Source organism: Neolamprologus brichardi, chromosome 12 (assembly GCF_056152115.1).
Source record: "Neolamprologus brichardi isolate AB-2024 chromosome 12, ASM5615211v1, whole genome shotgun sequence".
NCBI lineage: Eukaryota > Metazoa > Chordata > Actinopteri > Cichliformes > Cichlidae > Neolamprologus > Neolamprologus brichardi.
The window spans coordinates 4,844,888-4,868,698 of NC_142115.1; the positions used below are offsets into that span (position 1 = coordinate 4,844,888).

The following is a 23,811-nucleotide window of genomic DNA, read 5'->3' on the forward strand; positions in this document are numbered from 1 at the left end:
CAAAAAAGGTTTTTGTGCTCTGACTTCAGAGCATGTTGATCCTTTTTCTGAGCAAGAATCCTGACATTCCTTCACTGTCCAAATGTGTTTAACTTTTTTTTGGCAGCAATAAACATGACAGTTTACTTATTTTAATTTAAGACATGTTTTATTTTAATTAAGTTTAAAACTTTTTTATTTAATGTAAAATTATATTTTGTTTTAATTTACTTTCAAATTCTTCAGTTGCTGAAGGGGCTGCATAGTTTTCATAAACTGCATAGTTCAGAATAGCTATAATTGTACCAGATGGTTGCGTTCAGTTAAGTTGGACTAATATAATAATAATATCGTATCGTGCGTTAAGTATTGTGATAATATCGTATCGTGGGATGTATGGTGAGTACCACCTCTATTTAATACCATTGAAAACTACTGTCTGGATCTGTAAATGACCTGGTATATTGTAATGCCATGATGGGTGATGGTGGAAGAGCAAATCAGCCAAAGGTTTGTGGTGTTTGAGAGTTAAATTTATAGTGAAATTACCATTGTAGTACCATAATTTGCTTGTATACCAACATATTAATAAAGAAATATTATAAAAGCTGACCCAGATGCTAATGTTTTTTCCACACGCCCACTTCCCACCTTGCTGAGATTAAATCTGATTCCCTATCTGCCACACCAGCTGTTTGGAGTGTCATCCGCTGAGCACTCTCAGCCACCTACAGCTATCTTGACACTCCCTGTCTTCCAGTTTTGCCTTTGTTGCTGCTAATAAAACACACAGGAAAAAGGACTAATTATAAGAATAGCCAGCGGCTCCGAGCTGACATTTTGGCTACTGCGACTCCCGCTTCAACTACTCAGTGATGAAAAGGAGTGATAATAAGGCACGGAGTGAAAAACAAATGAGGGGAGCAAGAGGTTTATGTAAGTGGGACCACCGTGTGTTTTGTTGGAAATACAAAGAGGTTTGCATAATAATGCTATTCCTAGGAGAGCTCATAGAGAGTGACTGTGCTACACATCATTAGTGGAGTGAAGTCCTTGAAGATTATTATGTGTTTGTGTGTGTTCATGCATGGCAGCATTTATCCACCTGCGTTTGGCAGAGGACAGTGGGGCATCTCTAATTCCCAGCACTTCTCCAGTAGCAGTGCATTAACATAACAGCTCTAACTTTGTTTCCTATTCAAAAACCCTCAGTGCCCTCTATCTCCTCCTACTGCGCTCTGTGAAACTCCAAAAAAAGTGCCAGGAATTCACCGTAGCCGGCAACATCAGGCTCTTCAGATGATTAACCATGTCATTCTCCTCCCACATCTCCCCAAACCTGAGCAGTTGGAGTAAAGCGATAATTATGAGACAAGAACGGTTCCAGGAAAGTAGGAGGAAGCACTGTGAGATTTAGTTGCCAATTGGAGCCTTTGTTTGGCCCTGTTCGAGACACAAGAGTGCTGCTTCCTGTTTCTGTGAGAGACGCTTTAATCTAATTAAAAGCAGATTAATGGCGTACTGACTGGCTTCGCTGGAGCTACAACAGAGGCTTAGCGAAGAGGAAAAAAGCGCCTCCCTTCAGAATTTGCCACTGTCCTGTTACCTGTTAAATATCGGCCGTAAACAATCCAGACTGTTGTAAACAGCGGCGCCTAAATGCACCCTAAGGACGGCTGTCTTTGTGTACAGTTGAATAAGAGGGTCATGGGCAATGGCAGGCGTCCAATCAAACTGTCCCTCCAATGAGGTTTTACGTGCAGTCTGGCTTATGCCGTGCGTCAGGACGGCTCTGTGTCTCAGATTACATTGTGGCATTGAAATGACGCTTTCATCAAACACGGCATAAAGATTTGTATTCTCCTTTCGAACGAGTAAACAGAAGAATAGAACGGGTCAAGGTCTCAGGGCTTTGACAATCTTCCTGTGCCTACATAACAGCCGTAAAAGAGAAGAAGAAAGGGTAGTATAATGGAAAAGTTGTGTCCATTTCTGTATAAAGTGAGAAGACTGAGTGCGTAGAGGGCAACTTGAAAATCTTTTTGGGTTCTTAGCATTCATAGTCAGTGTGTTTGACTGGTCTATAATCAGAAGCATTTTGGATTTTAATGCGCGTGTGATTTGGTGATGGGCTCGTTTAAGCCGACGGGAGTAAATCATCTCATCCTCGCTGCCTTTCATTTGACTCTTATAAGCACACGCAAATCCTAATTCATACAGCTGTCCAAAAAGGGGAGAAAAAACAGCAGCACTGCTTATTGACACACAAATATACTGTCAAACTCTCCCTCCGTCTTTCTCTGTCTCACACACACACATGCACTTGCAAAGGACAATGCACCTCACACTTGAGCACAAGGTGATGTTAACTAATAAAGGTGGTGTTATCAGGGTGTTTCGGGAGAGAATATATTAGCTAAGAAAATTGACCACAGCATCATCTGTGCTTGGGTGAAGCTGAAAGGAGCTGCTGACACTAACCTAGAGTGGAAATCGCTCCACCACCAAACACCATCGCAGCCATCGTCATGCATTACAAACTCTGCTCTATTGTAAAGCGATTCCTCTACAATGAAGCAGTTTTTCTACTCTGCGTGATGCCATTGAGAATAGATATGCTTTACATGGTCATCTCAGGCACATGGGCCTGGTCGTGAGGAAAGCAGCTCCATCTGTCTTTTGTTTTTAAGAAGCAGCCAATCAGAGGAAAGTTAGAAGCTAGACAGCTAGCGAACAAAATAGACGAACGTTTCCCAAGGTACAAGCGTGTAGGGCACTTTTAGCATGTACATGAACTCGTTCACTCTTTTAATACTGCCGAAGCACTTTTCACAGCATTAACGGAGAAAACACGTCAAAGATAGGTGAATGATCAGAGCGCTCCCTCGCTCCCATTTCCGCACATACAATACAAAGATCGCTTGTGATAACGATGACTCACTCTGAGCAAATTTCGAACCCAGACATTTTAACTGTTTTTAGCATGAATTACTTATAATATTTCTTAACTTTGAACTTATTTATCACTTTGCTTATGTAACTTAATCAGACTATGCACTAACTACTCACTTTTGACCAAAAGGCATAACACATGCTATCTTAGTAAGGACTCATAACTACACATGACAAATATTTATGTTTCATGTTCTCATTAAATTTATTTCATTAAATCACCAAACACTGGTGTCGATGCTGGTCTTAAAATCTTATACTGGTCAGGCTCTAAAAACGAGCTGAGGGTTTGGCACAAATGAGTGTTTTTGAACTGTGAATCCTGCAGTTCTGCTGCATTGTCCAAGAATAAAAACACAGAGCTGGACGGGGCATCAAATGTTTGTAAGTTGAATGAAAATGATCCGCGTGCTGTATGTATTGGCATCAAATATTAACCGCTGTTATCGGCAGCTTTCAAGCAACAAAGATAGCCGCACCTCCAGTGTGTGTGTGTGTGTGTGTGTGTGTGTTTAAGCCTTATTACTTTCCTTCATCTGGACTGCGGGCTCAGGCCCTCACAGCCCACACACACACACACCCCTTAGTCCATCTTCTTTAGTTGTCGGCCTCTATCTTCAGTCCTCGTTCCAGTCACTGCCATATCTCTATTAACCCCCCCCCCCCCCCCCACACACACACACACACACACACACACACACACACACACCAGCAGTCGACAGGATTATCTAGGCTTATTCCCGAAGGCTGGACACCCAAACTCCAAACCCCCACCCCAAACTGCAGAGCACATCATTTAGCTAGTGCTGCAGTGCATCAGTTTTTCTTATTGTAGATTGTAAATGCCCCCCCCCCCCCCCTCCCCCTTCTCATCTTGATGCCCTGAAACGATCCATGCATCTCTGTGGACTATTTCCCAGACAGCTGTCCCATTCACCATGCAACATTCATAGCTCAGCTGCACTCAGTCACGATTTTTTGCTTGATCCAACCTTCTCCTCTTTGCTCCTTATACGTTTGTCCTTTCCTCTACCTCACCCACTATATTATTCCTTCCCTCCTCAGTCCCCGTTCACCTGCTTTGTTGTGCCTTTCCCCCCCATTCCTCTCCCTTCTCCAAGCATCTGTTTTCTTTCCTCCTTGCTCCCTTTCCTACCCACCCAATCCCCGCTCAGTCTCTCTTCTGCACATTCCCACTGTTCTCCCCTTCTTCCCTTTTCCTCCTTCTCTCCTCGCTTCTCCTGAGCTTCTGTTGCTACGCAATTTCCTTGTGAATTATCTGTCAGATGTGGAGAGGTGTAGTGCGTCGGGAACTGACTGTAAGGTGGAATTTGCGGTGAAAGCACGACATCGCCCTGACAACTTAAGCTTATATTTCAGACTTTCAGGCGCAGGTGAGCAACTTAAACTGCCAAATAAGAAATGGGAAATGTTGCCGTTCGCACACAAACACACACACACACGTTTTCTCTGTGGGACCTGGACTCCTCGCTCTCTTTACCTTTATTTCTTCTTCTCTTCACCAATTTCTTGCCCTCTATCTCTTCCTCTCCGGCAGCCTCTTGCCTGAGTTTTTGGTTTCGTTTGTGTCTGGGTGAGGACGTGACTTGACTGTGTAAAGAAAGCCGGCACTCAAGGTGATGCTGATACGCACTCCACTCTCAGAAATACACGCGCACACACACACGCTCCTCCACTCCAAAACACTTGATCATCTGACGCTATTTTTGCAAAACATAAACTTACACAAGCCGCGTGCAGGGCTTAGCCACTAATTACTTTTTTTTTTTTGCATTTTTGGCCAGTGGCTGTGGAATTATGGGAATTAGGTAAGTATGAGAAGGATCCCGATTTACAAAATACTCCAAGCTACGGTGTCCAGTTTGGCTTTCTAATTCCTGCCTTGAGCACATTACCTCAGAATATTATTCATCGCCTAAATGCTGCGTTATGCTCCGTGCGCACTGAAAATGCAGCATGTTCATTTTTTGTTTTGCCGTTTCTGGCCCAACTGTCTCCAGTGAACCTTGAATGAGCCGATTTGTTAGTGACGATGGAGAGGTGGTTTCCATGGCAACTTTCGCACCATCATCGTGTACTTTTTCATTTCTACATATTGTCTGCATCGGTAGCTTAAAGCAGTTTTGGCTCGCGTGCTACATTTTGTGTCTGTGGCGCAGATTTGACAGGTGGCGAGAGGAGACTGAAAGAGGGTGGAAGAAAGCAAGCAGAGAAACAGGAAGGAGAAATGTGCTCAACAGCACACTTCTCTGTATCAATTTTTTTCCCCATTTGTAGCCAATGTAATGGCACAGTCACTGGTAGCTTGTCATACTCCACAGCAGATCTTTATGGGCGACGGAGCTGACCGGCACCACAAATGTTTTAACATTACCTGGGAATTGAAAGCAGCAGTGACAAACTCGGACATGTTTCAAGGAAACCCATTCTGCTTTTTCATTATTTTCTGTCTTGTATATACTGTACAGTTACAGCACAATAGTCAGTTCTCATATTTATTTACATGAGAAAACCTTGAAAGAAATGTAACTGCTCTGAATTGTCCGTTTCTGTCATATGATTCTGCATCCAACCCTAGCTATTACTGTACGTCTCTATTGAATATTCCTACTGTTCTCTAATTTAAACCCAAAACATAAAAAGCAGTGCCAAACGAACAAATTACCTGCTCTCAAAAACAAGGCTCATTTAAGAACTTAATTGAAACGTCAGTCATCTAAATAAAACTTGTGTGGCTTCTGTGCAAGACTACCACATTAATTAACCCTATTTAAGATATTAAGACTGGAGTTTGACATGAGCTATATGTGTCTGCAGCGCGGTCATTGTTGTAGTTTCTAACATTAATGTGAACATGACACAATGATTCAATGTTTGAGCAGTAATGTGGCACTAATTACAGAAAAGCTCTAATATAGACCCCAATTCTTTTGATATTACTATTAGAGCCTACGTTGAATTCTGGGCTTTGAAATGGTTTGTTACAGCCATGTTTTCACATTTGTCATAATTAATAGAAAATGTAATGTAGCCCATTGTGTTATTATTTCCAAATAAAAGCACCTAGGTACATACCGTTAAACTTTTACAAGGCGTCAAGTATCCAAACCTCGTTGTATCTCTGACTACCTCGTGTTTCTGTGTAGAATCTGACAACTGTGTCTAAACATCGTTCGATACTAATTTTGAAAGCCATTTGTTCAACAGGAACTTGTTATGAAAGGCTGATTCATACGCTGCGCAACTTGGAAAGTGACAAGTTTCACCAATATGTTTTTCATCTAAAGGGAAATAACATCTCCAACCGACGGAAACTCTAATATAAACGAACACCTCCACCTGAGGGCTTAAAACACTATTGCATGGAAACAAACAGCCATTGCATTACCACCGTCGATCCACTGAGAGGCCAGATAGCTGCGAGGCACATTCTTGAGTAAGCCATAGAAAACCTAATACAACTGTGGCTCAGTAGTGAGGAGTCTATCGGCTTTGTGTCTGTGTCCAAAGTTCAGTGGCTGAAACCAGAGATATGGAGCGTTTCTGCTGGCCTTCGTTAAAAGAGTACTTGGACAGTTGGTGTCAGTTCATCTGCAGGTTTTCGGTACCGGTGATGATGTGTCCTCTTTGGACAAAAAGCCCGCAGCAGGACTCAGGAAGACGGATACTCTCTTGTCACTGCAGAAACAGCTTGCTGCAAAGAGTGCTTTTGTGCTAAATGGTAGGAAACAAGCTTTCATGGACCCAACTCTTGGTCTTGGTGGAACAGAACCCCCTGCAGTGAAATTGCACACTGCAGCCAGAGGAAGGGAGCGACAAAGAGGTCGACACATTTGCCTTGTGCCTTTAGCTATATGTTTTCTCCTGTGGTCCACTCTTTCACCAGCTCCCCTTCTCTTCATCCACATCAGCATGCCAGTATATCTTTTTGCTCCAAAACTGATGGGTAGCTGTCCAAAAGATGGGCCAGTTGCCACCTTCTGCTTTCTTTGTCATCATCCAACAAACTAAGGCCAACCACCATGTGGGTATGCTAATGTGTGCTGCCCTGGGGCTGCCCGCAGAGATGCCAATCTGCAGCGGGAGCCAACTGGCTATGAGAGGAGAAAATGATGGTTTGACTCCTGGACCCTGCCAGTCTGAAGGGGTGACTGGAGGGTGAACTGCCGTGGCAGACCATCAGCGTGCTCTGTTTTGGCCCCTCTCTGCTTCAGGTCTGCTGGGAGGGAATGTGATCCTACATCACATGTTTTCCCTCTGGCATAGGATGAGTACACTAGTGTATTTTGAACCAGCTGAACCAGACATGGGTCAAATTGATTTTGCAAAAGAGTGTTTGTTTTCAGTGTGACCTACGTGGAGGAGCTGATTTTCACTGTGGTTTGCCACAACAGTCGATTGCATGTACTTTTGTGCGATTTATACACACTGCATTTACATGCATCTCATGTTGGTGCCTATTTACATTCACACCTGACATTAAGATGCATCTTGAGCATACAAATTCCACTTCTCTAACATTCACTACATGTCCATGTAATATTTCACCTTCACTGGAAAGGAAGCATCTACTGTATTAGTCCCCACAGATACTGCCATCCATTCCTACCAAGTAGACATATTTCTAGTTTGTAGGACATCGCAGTTGAGCCCAGAAATTTAAGACACCTTAATTGTTGCTCCTCCTACTTTGGACTGGATAGATGTCAGCATGGTCACTTTGCTACCTTGTGCAGCATCAAGCAACACCTCTCTATCAAAGGTCTGATCTTAGTCGAGCAGATCTCCTGCAGTAATATTAGGGGCGGGGGAAAAAATCGATACTGTGTAGTATGGTGATATTTTGTTTGCTAATAATGTATCGATACAGGGATAGCAGAAATCGATATTTTGTTACAAAAAAGGTTTTTGTGCTCTGACTTCAGAGCATGTTGATCCTTTTTCTGAGCAAGAATCCTGACATTCCTTCACTGTCCAAATGTGTTTAACTTTTTTTTGGCAGCAATAAACATGACAGTTTACTTATTTTAATTTAAGACATGTTTTATTTTAATTAAGTTTAAAAAATTTTCATTTAATGTAAAATTATATTTTGCTTTAATTTACTTTCAAATTCTTCAGTTGCTGAAGGGGCTGCATAGTTTTCATAAACTGCATAGTTCAGAATAGCTATAATTGTACCAGATGGTTGATTCAGTTAAGTTGGACTAGACTGTAATACAAACCGTTCAGTTTGTCAACAATAAAACTGAAATGAGAGAAAGACTGAGTGTGAGACTTTGATATTAGATAAAATGAATATTGATAAAGTTTACCTTTATGTACAGAATCTGAATATCGCAAAATATTTTTAAAAATTGCAATAATATCGTATCGTGCGTTAAGTATTGTGATAATATCGTATCGTGGGATGTATGGTGATTCCCACCTCTAAGTAATATGATGAGGATTGGGGAAGGAGGTGACATCAATCGAATTTTTGCTACAGCAGCTTCTCTGTGTGATCAGAAACATGGGCCCACTGACCACCTTTAACCTCCTAAGACCCGAACTCTTCCACGCCATGCATTTTTAATTTCTCTTTGATATTTGGGCCGATTGGGACCCAATGAATGTAAAAACAAAGAATTACCAGATTTTTGGGTTTTTTTTTACCTGATTTTTGTTTCTAAGAAAAATGAGAGCACATATGAGGATATTCATTTAAAATTTAAATAGAACAGTAGCAGTATAATGTCCTCGTAAGTGGATATCAGGCCCTTGTAGAGCAAAATTTAGTATTTTGGTCTAAATAACCCAAAATGTGATGTCCACATATGTGGACGCCAGGTCCTGGGAGGTTAAAGCAGGCCTCCTGTAATTGACGGATAAATTGCATAAATTCCGGCCGGTCTAATTCTTACTATCAATCATGTTTTGAAAAACTGACACGGTGTGTAAACTCCATCCATCTGGTGCTCCTCCAAGCAACACCAATAACAACAAAGCGCATTTTTCAAACGCCGTACGACTGGAATTGCCTCTGCATAGCCTGCCAATTTCCTTGTTTTGTTTACACGGCTCCACCGTTTACCTTTTAGTTTTTAATGAACTCGAGAGAGTCGTGACCATTATTATGTTGGTGGCGTACCACTTTTAATGATGTGCTGTTTTAGCTGTCGCCGTGCTATGGCTCTGCCCTGCGGAAGTCTTCATTAGCACTGTAGCACTCTCCCATGTGCCTGCTTGTACTTATATAAGGAGGTATAAATATAAAGAGGACTGGCAGGGTTAAACGCGTATAAGAGTGGAGACTCGACGACTTGAGGCTTCCCCACTGCGGTGGTCTGATTTATTTATCCGGGAAGAGAAGGTCATCCTGTGGTCAGTCTAGCATTATGAGCTATTTCTCCGGACTTTTTTTTACTTTGCCTTCCACGTCCTCATGTTTCTCTGATGCTCAATCGGAGCTGTTTTACAATGAGAGTAACAAGAAAAAGCTGAAATGTGAAAATTACTTCAGTATGTTATAAGAGATGCTTTCTTTTTTCTTGCTGTTTTCAATTTTTCTGCCTGCCACTCTCTTTATCCCCCTCTGACTCTCTCCTATGAGTTGTAAAAAGTGATGGGGCATCATGTCCTTCCTGTTCAGATGGAAGTGTTGCGTGCTCCTAGTGTATTGGAAATGGAGCAGTGAATAAATAGAGTGCTTACAGGATGCAGAAGGAGACGGTGTTCTTGATCTAGTCGGGGTTGGTCGATGAACATCGCTTTCATCACAAGGGCTTGATGTGTTTGTGTGCGTGTATGGAGCTGTTTGAAGAGGTATGTATCGAGTTCTGCCTGAATGCAGCAAACTGTCTGAGAGCAAGGCAAATTGCTCTGGAGAACCGAGTCGATGAGTGTGTGAATCGGAGAGAAGCGCCTTCATTGTGCTCACATACATGTGCTGCGTGTGGATTCGTGTGTGCGTTGCTACCTCGCTCATCAGTTAATCCATTATCATTTACCGGCCTGTCACAGCCTGCGAAGGTAATAGTGTGAGCACTTGAACTGAATTAATGCTATAGCTCTGCACCGAGCGTCACTCAATCACTTCAGCTTAACTTCATTTCTAACCCAGTTTTCATGCGCCGCGGCCCCACAGAGCCCCCTCTCTCCACTGATAATTGAGCTCCACCTCGATTGGAGGAGTTGTCGCCGTTGTCGTCTACTTGGAAAAGTAACTCGCCTCTCCTCCCCTCTCACCTCATTTAGGGACGAGCTTGTTACTGACTGTGCCGTTCTGTGTTTGTGTGTGACGGTGTTTGTGTGTTTGCACGCACTGACTTCAGAGCAGAGCTCAGCGGGAGTCTTTTGTGTGGTGTAAAGCAGGGAAGTCAAACTCATTTTATCTTAAGTGGGCTGGACCAGTGAAACGCTCTTTTCTGTCAGTGAAAAGAAGTTTAACTACACATTTAACCCCTGAGATATCTTTATGTAACAACAACATATTGTAATTTCAACAGTATGTATCAGTTTTGTATCAGTTTAGAGTCTTTACTGGGCTGATTCAGGCCCCTGGGTCTTATGTTTCACACCCCTGGTATAACAGATAAAATTACGACTAGTGAGATGTCAAATGTTAGTCCAAAGGTTGACCTACATTCACTTCCATCCCTGTGCAAAGTAAATATTTTCTTTCACTCTCTGGTAGGGCTGCACGATTTTGCATAAAATGAGAATCACGATTTTTTTGCTTAGAATTGAGATCACGATTCTCTCACGATTTTCTTTTCCAGTATAAATATTTATTGCGCTTATTAACTGCACATCAACTTCGTAACAGTTGAGACTGAACATAAAAACAATAAATAAACATAAAAACAACAAATGTCTCACATTTTGTCGTTGCCGCAAAATGTTGCACTGCTTGAAATTGCGTCTCCACCGTTGCTCGACACTGCGTGTATAGAGCAGGTAGTGCAACAATAGAAAAATAGTTGCGGGACGGCACTGTGTAGCGTTTGTCTAGGGTGTTGATCATTTTCCTAAATCCCTCGTTTTGCTCAGTGTTGATGAAGCCACATCTTTGGTCAGGTGATAAGTGATAGCCTCCGTAATTTCTTTGTGCCTGCGGGAGTTCGACGTGTATAGGGAAGCGCTGTATAAGGTTCCCGTTATTGATGTTTGAGTGGTTGACCGGATGGATTTTCTCCTGTTACTTTCTCGTCATCCCTGACGTGCTCTCCGTTGTTTTTCCTGCTAATTTTAGCAGCCAGCTTCTGTATCACGTGGTATAAGGCTCCGCCCTTGTCATTTGTTGAGCAGGAAGAGTGAGCGCTTGTTTTCATGCAGATTACGTCCCGGATCAAAATGCGGTACAATCGTCGTTTTTTTTTTTTTCTCTCAATCGTTGTCATTTGGAAATGAGATCGCACATAAGTATGAATCGAGATCGCGATTTTCTAACGATTAATCGTGCAGCCCTACCCTCTGGTCTCATCATTGACTTGGAAGCTGCACCTCACACCTTGCGCTATTTGTCAGATACTCCTGAAGGCAACAATATCATGCAGGGTGCTAAGAGGTCCAGTTAAGGAACTAATTAGTGAGGCCTGGTAGATGCTGCTAAGTTTAGTTATATTTGTTATGAAGGGGGAAATGGCTATGGCTACCAAAAGCATCGTTGGTACTAGGCTGTAAGCACACTGAGGTGAGGTATATTAACAGGGCATCTACTCGCTGCGGCCTGCTACAAACAGACGTGTGCTATTATTGGAAACCGCACCGATGAGTGTTGTGAAATTGCAGTAAAATCGTAGGCTGTAAAAACAACAATAAAGAAAAACAAACAGAAAGAAGCAAAAACTAAAATTACAGCTTAGAGGAACTTTTTTGTTCCATTATCAGTTTGCCAAAAAAAAATCAACACACATTTTTGGAGATTATCGCAGATTAAAGTACATTGTGCTAGCATATGTTTAACATTTAAATACCGGACTTTGGCTTGTATTTACATGATCTTGCATTTAATCTGCTTTGCTAAAAGGTTTTGATGCTTCTCTGTACTAGCAAGAGAAGTATAAAGTACTAGTGCTTAACTCTAGTTAGCTATATAGTTGAAAAATGGGGAAACTCAGAAGTCGATTTGCATGCTCTCCATGCTACACCTCAGGATTGAACCCATCATATTGAAGTAATCTCACCGTGTTTGCAGTCTGTCACAGACTATAGGGCTGTGGGTTGCCCTGAGCCAAGGTCACGTCACACTGACAGCTCATCTCCGTGTCCAAACTGTAATTCTGCCTAACAAACTGACAACAGTGGGCCAAAAGGCAAACAGGAGATGACTGACGACAACAACAACACTTCAGTGTACAGTTGCCAACAGAACTTGACCTGGCTTGCACTAATTAGTAAAGACCTCGGGGACTTGGTGCTGACATTAAGCCCTTTCCAAAAACTGCTGAGTAAAAGGGTCTGGCAGAGACACTTAACATCTCCACAGTGAGAAAATTCCACTAAGGCTAAAGGATTTAGTTTAAACGCTTAGTGAATTTCTCCCTCCATTTTCATCTCCTTTGTTGAACTGTGCACGTCTTTCATTTGTAAAACTCCAATTTCATAAGTCTCTTCGCTCGGGTGCCAGACCAAAACCCCAAGAATTTCAAGATGGGGGGAGTGTGGATTTGCAGATTATGTTACAGGAAAAGAAAGAGCCATAGTATGCACAGTTTTGGAGTGCAGAAAAAGCTTCCAAAGGTTTAACGTGGCTGACATTTTGTGTAAAGAGAATCTGCTTTGGAGATGAAATGTCTGTCAACAACACTGCCTGCTTCATAGGTTCCAGTTTGCTGAGTGTGCACCCAGTAGGCCCAGAAATATGAGGCGCGTGAAGAATGTTGCTGAGTGTCTGGTTTGTAATCCCCACCCACCCCTTTCTTGCGTAGCCCCTGAGAAAAAAAAGTGATTCATGTTTTAGCACGTGATTACAACTCGGGGGTAGTCTGCTCCTCACTCTGCTTCAGTTTTGAAAGTAACTTCTGGAGCAGCACCTCCAGTAGCGATCTCCCAGTCTGGCAGTTCCTCCCACACGCCCTCTGGTCGAGCGATCTCGCGGGGAAGCGTCTCGGGGAAGAAAACCCAGCTTTTTGAGTGTTAACTACTATGTTGCTGTGTTTGAAATCTGGCAGTCAGAGCACTCTGGCTTCCGCTCTGTGCAAATTATGAGTGTGAGATGTGGATTTAGAAGCACAAATGTCAGTTTATGTGTTTATCTTGTACTTCTTGTGCACAAACATGATACTCTCCTCTATTTTTAGTCTCCTACTAAAAAAAGTGAGTCAATAAAAAGAGGGTACATTACCGTAAGATGCCTTTTTATGGGTTTTGACTGCTGATTTTATATGTGGGCCCAAGTCACATTAGAAAAGGAAAGAAATCTTTTTCTACATTTCAGGAATGTACCAAGATCCTCGTGAACCTGCGCGCATTAATCAAACGGGGTTACTGTGCATCCCGGCTCCTATAATACGTAGCTTTTCAAATCGAACCTTGGAATTACTGGCCTCAGAGCACATGGGAAGAAGCAGCGGGTTATATATCCTTTCATTTCGACCTGAGGGATAGAAGAAGGATTTAAAATTGCATGTGCACTCCTGTTGAGGATAGGAAGGAAGCTGTGTTTCTGTAAAAGCTGATTTTAAAGCTTCGGTTAGCTTGTGATCTGGGCTGCAGAAGTCTGTTAAAGCCTGCTGTTTGCGCCCCCTGTATTGAAACACTGTTGCATTAGTTCTAGCTTTGTTTAGATTAGATGAGCTGGAGTGCTTCCTTTGCAGAATATAGCTGGTTCTTCGAAACTGGAAAGAAGTGTTTCGGTCAAGTCATCGAAATCTGTTGGGTGTGTTCCCTCTCTGTGTGACCTGCCCCCTCCAGTAAGATGAGCAGATCAGTGTGTCTGTTCAACCGCTAAATCAGAAAAGTGTCATTTTGGTCCCCCGTAAGTCGTTTGTTAGTGCAAAATAAGAAAAAGCTCGGATGAATACATTTGATTTGATGCGATCCGACACCTCGGCCTCTCCCTGTGCCTGCTCTGTCTAATAGCTGATAATATAATTACATTTCCATCAGAGGGAGGCCTAATGATTGACTGTGCTGGAATGTCTTATGCGCTAGCGAGATAAACCTCCCTCTCAAATACCCCGGGTTTGGTGAGTGCTGTCGGATCAATAACCTCTCCTTCTTCTGTTCTCCTCATTTATAATTCTGAAGTGTTTTCAATGGTAATGCTTTAGTATTGCTAAGTGGAAATTTACTAGGCGCTGCTCCAGCTTTTCTTCATAAAGGAGTTGTAAGCTGTTTAAAACCACATAGACACAGTGGCTTTCAGCTCCTAACACTGTTTTGCATAGTTTTGTCCTCAGGAACATTTTCAAAAGTTTGCAGAAAGAGCTGCGGTCCAAATTTTGTGTCGAGGTTGTGCGCTATCACCAGAGGTGTTGTGCATTATGGCAAACCCGAGCGTCTTTTCCTGTGTTGCTGCGCCAAAGTACATTTCTTACGGACAGAGTTAGACCTCAGCACCTTCACACAGCCTAACTAGCCTATCTTTCTGGCTACCGATTCTAACCAGTGTGTTTGTTTCTCTGTATTTCCCTGCAGGCTTTGAGCTGCTGTATCAGCCAGAGGTGGTGAGGCTCTACCTCTCTCTGCTGACAGAGAGCCAGAACTATAACACCCTAGAAGCAGCTGCTGGGGCTCTGCAAAACCTCAGCGCTGGACAGTGGACTGTGAGTACTGGGTTGGGGTGTTACCGTATCCCGTTGGCTTCTTTAACCTTGTACATGTCCTGCGATGGTAGCAAAAAGTCTGCTCTCCCTCCCTGGGAGACAAACACTGTTCTTTTGTTGATGCTGGTGGTGTATAACGGCTGTGCCGGTTCTTTTGTAATAATAAGATGGATCTGTTACTCCCCACTTGTCATACACAATGTCAGGCTATGACTGCTGACAGGTGAAGTGAAGACCACTGATTAACCCTTCATCATGGCACCTGTTAGTAGGTGGGATATATCAGGGGGAAAGTGAACATTTTATCGAGTTTTATTTTATAAAGTTTGACAAGGGTTAAATTATGATGGCTAGGCGACTCGATCAGAGCATCTCCATAACTGCGGCACTTGTCGGGTGTTCAAGGAAGGAACAGTGGGGTCATGGGCAGCCATGGGAGCCTCCACCTCACAGCTTACAGGACTTAAATGATCTGTTGCTAACATCTTGGTGCTGGACACTCTCCAAGAGTTTAGTTGAGTCCATATCTCGATGGGTCACGGCTGTTTTGGCAGCAAAAGGAGAACCAACAGGATATTAGTCATACTGTTATGCCTGAATGGTGTGTATGGGTTCTTGTGAAGTCCTTGGTGTCACGTTTAAATACACAGAGTGCCATTTTTCAACAGAGCGCAACTTTGAACTCTAACCACAACCCAAGCAAAGTAGTTGACACGCTGGGATGAGAATGTGTTGACTGCCTTCTAGTATGTGTGTGGAAACTAAAGCTCGCTCTAGGTAGCTCATGCACTTCTGTGATGCAGATTGAAGCTAAATTAAGTGTAGATACATTTAGAATGAGATCCAACAAGTTAAGTAGCTCTAAATCAACATGACAGCAGCACAAGACGGGGTGGGTAATGATAACCATCAAGGTGGAATAATATTAGATAAGTGTTGTATCTGTTATCTCTCGTAGGTTTTTGCTTCTGATGATGGATTAGATGAGAAGCTGTGCGGTCAGGTCTACACGTTTCTTCCAGTTAGAGCATCTGTGGAGCTGCTGTCTGGCTTGCAGGCTGTAGTGAATTATCAACAGGGATGGCTGGTAGTCAGCTGCCAGTTTACGCGCAGCACCTCGGGCAAGAGCGGTCACTTATGTTTTCCAGGAGATGGGCTGTATTCAGCCCACGGCAGCATTATCGCAAAAGCTCTTCTCTTAACACCCAAGTGTCAGACTGTAAATACATCTTTCAGTCCTCAGGTTTCATCAGCAGCAAAAAGCCCTCAGAGATGTGAGGAAAATCACCTGAAATCTCTATTTATCCTTTTTTTCCTCTTGTTTCGTTAGATCAGATTCAGCTCTGAGTTTCTCATTGAATGTTTTTAATAATTCAGATGTAGTGATTTTTAGCTAAGGTGAGTATTTGGAGGTGGAAAAACTCTTTCCTGTTAGATGTTTTCCCTGGTAAGCATGATCAGAACGCCTGAGCAGGCTAACGGTGGAGCTGCTAACACACCAGACTGTCACATCTGGGAGCTGGACAAAGAGCGTCCTGCTCTCTGAGGATATCAGAGCTTCTGCTTGAAATCCTCCTCATTCTTTGCTTCTGCTTAGTACCACAGGGGAGATTTCCCTGATTTCCAAGGCTTACTACTGCCACCTGGTGGCTCAGCTTTGACTGTCCTCCGCTTAATTACATCTCTTGGGTTATCAGCACTCTGAAGAAGAAACCCTTTTATGTCAAGCTTAATGTTTCATGTTACAAAAAAATGAGAAGTAAAATCTACTGATGTTTAAATTAAGACAAATTATATCACATGTCCATTCAGAGCCCCACTGTGTGATGTTGTGAATTACTTATGCCTAAGGAGCAGTGATGAGCTGCCTTGTAGTTACAGAACGACTTTCTGAGTGTGCGTGGCCATGCACGGGTGGAGAATATTGCAGAAGTGTCTTCGCCCTCTGTGCTGCTGTCACGGAGATCCACTAGGCTCCTCAGTGGGCCTCAAATGAAAGGATGTGCACTGATATTAGAGCTGATTCAAGTACTTATATAAAATTCCAAAGAATATAAAAAGCACTCACAGCTTCTTTTGCCCTTCAGTGGTCCAGCTACATCCGAGCCACAGTGCGGAAGGAGAAAGGTCTTCCCATTCTGGTGGAGCTGCTGCGCTCTGACTCTGACAAGGTGGTCCGAGCTGTGGCCATCGCTCTGCGCAACCTGTCCATTGACCGCCGCAACAAGGATCTAATCGGTACAAACAATTAGCAAAGCCACACAGTTGTTGTTGTTGATGTTATTGTGGATGGCTACTGCAGTAATACCAATGAAGGTTTGCTATTATTCTGTGAACAATTTGAACCACATTGTTTAAAAGGCTAACAAGTCTTTTCATAAAATAATTCTAACATGCCCGCATGTTCTGACCACTAGTTGGTGGGAATGCAGTTATGATTCTATGACGCAGCTCCCCCCATTGCATCTCATCGTACACGCCGTTCATCTCGCTACTTTAAGTTGATGGGAAAGCATTTTTACATGAAAGGATTGTAGACTTTGTTTCATAAGTCTGGAATCACATTAGAAAGGGTAGGGATGGGTATTGATACGATTTTCACGATTCCATTTTCGATTCTGTTTAACGATTCGATTCTTTTTTAAAAAGGAGATCACTAAAGTCGATTAGCTTAGAACTTTGTTTTTTATCTTCTCTTTGAACAAGACAGAAATTTAGGAGTAACATGGCCTTACAAACCCAGCAGTGAGATCTTAAGAGATCCAGCCTACGGCTCTTCACTGGGGTGTCACAGGGTCCCCAGGGAAAAAATTGTAAATGTAAAATAATAAAATAAATATTCTTCTGTAGCAATAACAAAGTATAACATAAATTATTCAGTAGCAATTACACAAGAGTATCCAGTAATGTCCCTGCCTGCAATTAAACACATTCACTTACCGAAAATCGGGGCATCTGCTGTGGCAGCCTTTGACCACAAACTGAGTCACTGCTCAGTGACATTCGTCTATCCTGGCCTGAAAGGAGACGCTAACGCTAGACTGCAGCGACAACTGCCAGCATCTGAGCCAGACTCTGTCTGTCTCTCTCATCATGGTCACCTAAACGCACAGTAATGGCAGGTTTTGTAATGAGGCAGATCGCGCTAACATAATATGCACTGTTAGTTGATTATTTACCTGCCGCAATAACGGGAGAGGACGTGCAAACGTTACCGCTGCTGCTGGGTTGAGATTCACGAGTCCGGAGCGGAATTAAAAACACGACATTCATTTAAGGTCATCGTGTGTTTTGTGAGCAAATGCTTTTGCATATTCGTAGTGTTTCCTCCCTTAAATGAAATATCTACTTTGCAAGTATTGCAAGTTGCCCTGTTGCAATCCGTTCTCGTAAAGTATAACCAAACTTTTGAACCTTTGAGCCGCTTAGGCGCCATGTTTCCTGCCAGGTAAATGATGCTCCGCAACTTGGTGACGTCATTCGGGGTGACGGGGTTTGCAAAAATGGCAAACAATTCCAAGGAATCGAAACAGTGGGAACCGGTTCTCAACAAGAACCGGTTTTCGATACCCATCCCTAAGAAAGGGTGTCACTTTATTCACGGGCACATAGAAAATGTGAAGCTGCTGCGTTTGAGAGTTTGTGTATTTTCATTACTCAGATTCCTACATGTCAGTGTTACAAGTGGACACTAGAGTGTCATTAAAGAAGACTTTTAAAAAAAAATGTTAAAAACGAATAACACAAATGTTATTAAATGCAAGCTTTTGGACAAACTGTTCTATTCATGCCATTTTACGAGACTCACAAGACTCAGTAGTACCTGACTTGCTAAGATGTAACCTAATTTATTACTCATTTTGAAGATGTTAATCACCTCAGCCAAGGAGGTTGTGTTTTTGCATGCGTGTCATCCATCTGACTATAAGCACAACAGCTCACAAACTTTTTTAATGAATTCTGATAAAACTTTGTAACACTGTAGAGTGGGGTCATATTAATCCATTAAAATTAGCTTTACATCCTCCAAAGTCTCCGAGGTCAGCTTAATGATTTATTTTGGGAAATTTGACACAAAGCCTTAAAATTTAGAAACTTCCTGAAAAGGAAATACTGCCCAGGAAGGGAGCTGCTGGAGGTTTGTGCTCTCAGAGTGCTTTGTGTTTCTCCCTGTCACTGTCACCTGGTTAACCTTAAACACTAATTCACCATATAGGAAGTTACGCCATGCGGGACTTGGTGAGCAACCTGCCCAGCGGTCAGCAGCGACCAGCCAAGAACCTGGAGGAGGACACTGTGGTGGCCATCCTCAATACCATTCACGAGATCGTCACCGACAGCTCTGAAAACGCACGCTCCCTCATCCAGGCCCAGGCCATCGAGAAACTGGTCGCCATCAATAGGACCAGGTACGATTTTTTAAGTACAGTCGGACAAATATTGCATTGACGTTGCTCTATGACTGAGTCAAACTGAAGCAGCATGCTCTCATCCATATAAGCTCTGCATGAGGTGTGGCCTTACTACTGAGACATAATTATAGTATGACCTTGTATGCAATTTCATCATGAGCCTTCATATTAGTATTCATGGAGGATGAATAATGTAACGCGTCATGTGACGGCGCGAGCTTGGCTACAGACACCACTGCCCACCTCACATTAATAAACAGGCCGCTCTTACAGTGGGCGTCTCAGCAACTAGTAGCGAAAATTAAGATATTCAGGCTGATATTTTCAAGAGGTGTCTCATATAACCACATTGTTACTCACTGCAAATAAAGGCGTGTTAGAGCCACACCACATTTTAAATGCACTTTTCAAAGTCCCGTCCTTGTGCGGCGATGTATTGATCATCCAGAGTCACTCTAACAAGCACGAATATACATCGTTTATCCACAAACCAAACAGCTAGTGTTTCCTCTCAGCCTCATGAGATTAGCTTTCTTTGAAGTGAGCCCCCTCCTTCGCACCCACATATAATTAATACTGGTGGCTCAGAGGTAGCTAATGAAAGGCGATGTGTATTCATCTGGCTGTGAATTAAAAACTAGACCCTGAAACTGCCCGGGGAACTCAAAAGTCTTTGAATGAAGAGATTGATTGCAGCGGTGCCTCGCCAGCACGCCCAGCTGTTACCGTTTTGTGATTAGGTGAGGTTACTGACGTTAATTGATCTAGTTACTTCTTCTACTAATTTCCTCCTTTTTGGATGGGGGGGGGGCCCTCTTCAGCCAATCAGCACGTGAAACGAAGGCAGCTTCCCATGTGCTGCAGACAGTGTGGAGTTATAAGGAGCTGAGGAACGCGTTGACCAAGGACGGGTGGAACAAAAGCCACTTCCAGGTATGGATCAAAGTCGTCCTTTACAAATAATGTTGATCCAGAGTGTTGTTGTTGTTCACTCAGAAGGTTGGAAGAATGTTTTGTAAGCAGCTCCATTCAAATAGAGAGTAGCTCAGTTTTCTGTTCCTGACATTGTAAAATAATTTCCAATAGAGAAATGTGACGTCATTCAGGGGTAAAACCGCAAAGAATTCTGGGAACTTGTGGCAAGAGGTACTAGCGCACGCAGGCTTTCAATTGAAATCAGTTACACAGCGATAAAAAGAAACACAAAAAATGGCAAGAAGCTGTTGTATTATTAACTGCAATAGCCGGTCGCATGACAGCCACGGGAAGCCGACGGGTAAAGAGATCAGTTGTTATCGGATTACGTCGTTGAAGAGAAATTGTTCGAGCCATGTTTCCAAAGTAACAAAGAGGTGACGGATGGCCTGGATTGCAGCCATTCAAAGACCAAATATAACGTCCCAGAACACTCCAGCTCACAGGTTAGTCTGCTCCAAGCATTTCCACAAAGGTCAGTGTTTTGTTGTAGTTAATACGTCATTTTTCATAACATAATTGGTGATATAGGTTACAAGCAAGTCTGGCGCTGAACAGAAATTGTGGCGCTATGCTCCTTTGTTTATTGTGCATAAATAGTGAATTGTCCTGACAGAATATTGTGTTTCGCTTCTGTTATTACCATGGTACATTGACAAAAACATATACTTTTATTCACAGGATAAAACAGTTTTTTTGTATCACTAATTGCCCACTAATATTATTGTCACTGCTACATTTCTGTAAGGCGTACCAGAAATTATTTCCACTACTAATTAATTACCGTTGAGCTCAAAGGTCCTATTAATAAATGGTTAACAAATGTGTATTTATGAAGACGATGAAGACGATTTGTGAGACTGGTAAACTTATGATACTTATGATACGTACGATGGTCTTTCGTTCTACACGGTGCATTTCAAGGTCCGTCGGTAAACTGTTCCTGGGCTTGTTGCAGTGACCTGAAGTTACTAAACTTCATGAGTGTATGCGCTCACTCCAAGAACCGTATAATTATAAATATGAGCGTGGTGAAAGTTGGGCAGCACGCTAACGTATTTTGTCCACTCTGTGTGCTCGTAAGGGTCTAACCCTTTCACTCTTTTGATTTTTTTCCTCGTATCTTTTCTTTGACTTTTCATCAAGTCTGTCTTTGTACGGGCCGGCATTGTTCTCCTTCGTTTTGTACATATCTTTTTTGGGGGGGCAAAGAAAAACCAAGAATTTATTGGAACCGGAGAATGAACGTTTTGCGGTGCTGCAAATGCTTGCATTTGATGCAGTACTTGGATTGTTTTGCCACGAGTTCCCGGCATGCAATGCGCGAAAATCACGTCGTCTGTCAATCTCTATTAATCTCCACCGACTCAAACTTGAATCAAGCTGTTACCAATATCATGTTTACATCATCGAGACAACATAATTAATTTCTGATACTTGTTATGCGTTCACCCACATTAGGTGAGAAAGTTCAATCTTTCCATACTGGACACTGTTTGATCTGTATTATGACGTTACGATGTGCTTCCTGCTCCCTCTCCTCTCTCAGCTCACTGTGACAGCCACTCCTAAAGCAACCAAGAACGGCAAGCCGGGCTACGATGACACCACTCTGCCGCTGATGGAGAAGAACCAAGGTCAGTCAGGGCGTGTGTGGTAGAGTGTATGCTGCTGTTTGTGTCTGTTTCGAGGACTAAAGGGGGTGGGACTAGGTCGGGGGAAAATGAAGACCACTTCAGTGACATTGTTGTGTAGCTCATTAGAAAGTAGTCCACCGATTCACCTCATGAAGAACGAGATGATTAATGTTAGGTCTCTTGTCACATGTGTAATCCTCAAAAATCTAAGATCAAAATAAAGACAGTAGCTACGTCCTTTTTTAGTGTTTCATGTGTGCAGTAACTACCCCATATGACCTCCATATGTTTTGTTTTTTTAATTTAAGGTCCTCGCACCCTTTTGTCAAGTTGCTGATTTGCTTTTCACTGTTCTGTCAACCTCGAGGAGCGAACGATAAATCTCTGTCTCTTCAAGTTGTCAAGTTATGTTTTATACCCATCCAATGGGAACAGTCTCATTAGCTGCGGTTGTTTTAATTTGCTCCCCATTATATGGGATGAATTACCCGTCCAGTGGGAACAAGCCGTCAGACTGATGATAGAAGCTGTCCCCCTCCCCCATTTTCAAGAACTCCAAAACTGAAAGTGAGCTCACTGTCATGCTGACCATGAATTTACTCTCAGTTAGTAGTCGTGGCAGATTAGCAGATAGACGTCCCAGACCTTAACCTTCTAAGACCCGAACTCTGTCATGGCATGCTTTTTTAATTTCTCTTTGCTATTTGGGCTGATTGGGACCTGAGCAATGTAAAAACAAAGAGTTATGTGATTTTTTTTTTTTACCTGATTTTTGTTCCTTAGAAAAATAAGATCCACATATGAGGACATTCGCTTTAAATTTCGATAGAACAGTGGCAGTATGATGTCCTCATAAGTGGATATCCGGCCCTTGCAGAGCAAAATTAAGGATTTTGGTCTAGACAACCCAAAATGTGATGTCCACATATGTGGACGCCAGGTCCTAGAAGGTTAACAGCTAATGGCTTAGTTGATGCCAATATAGGTAGTACTAATTAGGATGCTTTGACATGGTTATATTTAGTGCAAATCTCCAGGCCGCTTTGCAACCCATCTCCTTTTTAAAAAAACTGTGCATATCCACACTAGAGCAGGGCGATATGACCAGAAATATTTATCACGATATACATTTGAAAATTTGCGATAACGATATAACTGACGATATAACTGACACTAGACAAAATACTTTACAACTCCACAACTTTATTAGTGCAAAAAAACCCCAAAAACATCAATGTATTTTACTTAAACAAGCAGCTGTTTTTTTTATGTGCATTAAAGTTATATAAAAATGTAACAGTGCAAATTCCTTGCTGACAGTTTAACCAAAAGGCATTTCCAGTGGAAACTGGCCGACATATCCTCAGCATAACCATGTATAATATCCACAAAACTTAAAAAGAGGTTATACACACACAATACGGTAATATTATGTTGAAGCACAGTACGTATCACTCCGCCAGGCTCCTGACTACGATAGCCGTAATGCTCCGACAATCCATCAAGCGGTGCGGCTTCGTAGCTTAGCAAAGTCGTACTAAAACATTTGACAGATTTTCGAGCGCCGTGTACGACATAAAATCATTTTGAGGTCAGTAAACACAACCAGAATTCATACATAAGGCACACGGGATTATAAGGGGCACTGTCGACTTTCAGAAAAATCAAAGGATTGATTTTAAGTGTGTCGTATTTTCCAAAAAACACGGTAATAACGACAGCCCGCTAGCATGCTCTACCAAAAATAGTGCTTTGTTGTGTATCTGACGGACGAAAGCTAAACCAGTTCCACACCACTGAAGTTGCAGCATTTTCACAAACCAATTCTGGTTCATCCGTTTCATTCAACGATCCGCTTTCGCCTTCTCATTCTCTATCGCCGCCATGCTTTTTCCGCCATGTGCATATGAAAACAACGGCACTGCGCATGCGCATTTTACCCATATTCTATCGCGATATTTCATTTTCTTATTATTGCCCAACATTATACCGGTATTACTGTGAACGGTATGATATGGCCCAGCCCTAATCCACATTAAGCTGTTTCATGCGAAGACCTTAATATTTTAAAATACACTAAAGTTG

At 42.5% G+C, this 23,811-nt stretch overlaps 1 protein-coding gene across 5 annotated transcripts in view; it reads left to right on the forward strand.

Annotated features, from left to right (window-relative positions):
• The window catches only part of arvcfb (ARVCF delta catenin family member b), a 297,352-nt gene that overhangs the window by 262,915 nt on the left and 10,626 nt on the right, over nucleotides 1-23,811 (forward strand). For all 5 annotated transcript variants that reach the window (XM_087848924.1, XM_087848925.1, XM_087848928.1 and 2 more), the window contains 5 exons: nucleotides 14,575-14,702; nucleotides 16,790-16,940; nucleotides 18,919-19,111; nucleotides 19,936-20,047; nucleotides 21,639-21,726. In XM_087848924.1, the coding sequence (XP_087705050.1) occupies nucleotides 14,575-14,702; nucleotides 16,790-16,940; nucleotides 18,919-19,111; nucleotides 19,936-20,047; nucleotides 21,639-21,726 (672 nt within the window). The remainder of the gene's footprint in view (nucleotides 1-14,574; nucleotides 14,703-16,789; nucleotides 16,941-18,918; nucleotides 19,112-19,935; nucleotides 20,048-21,638; nucleotides 21,727-23,811) is intronic.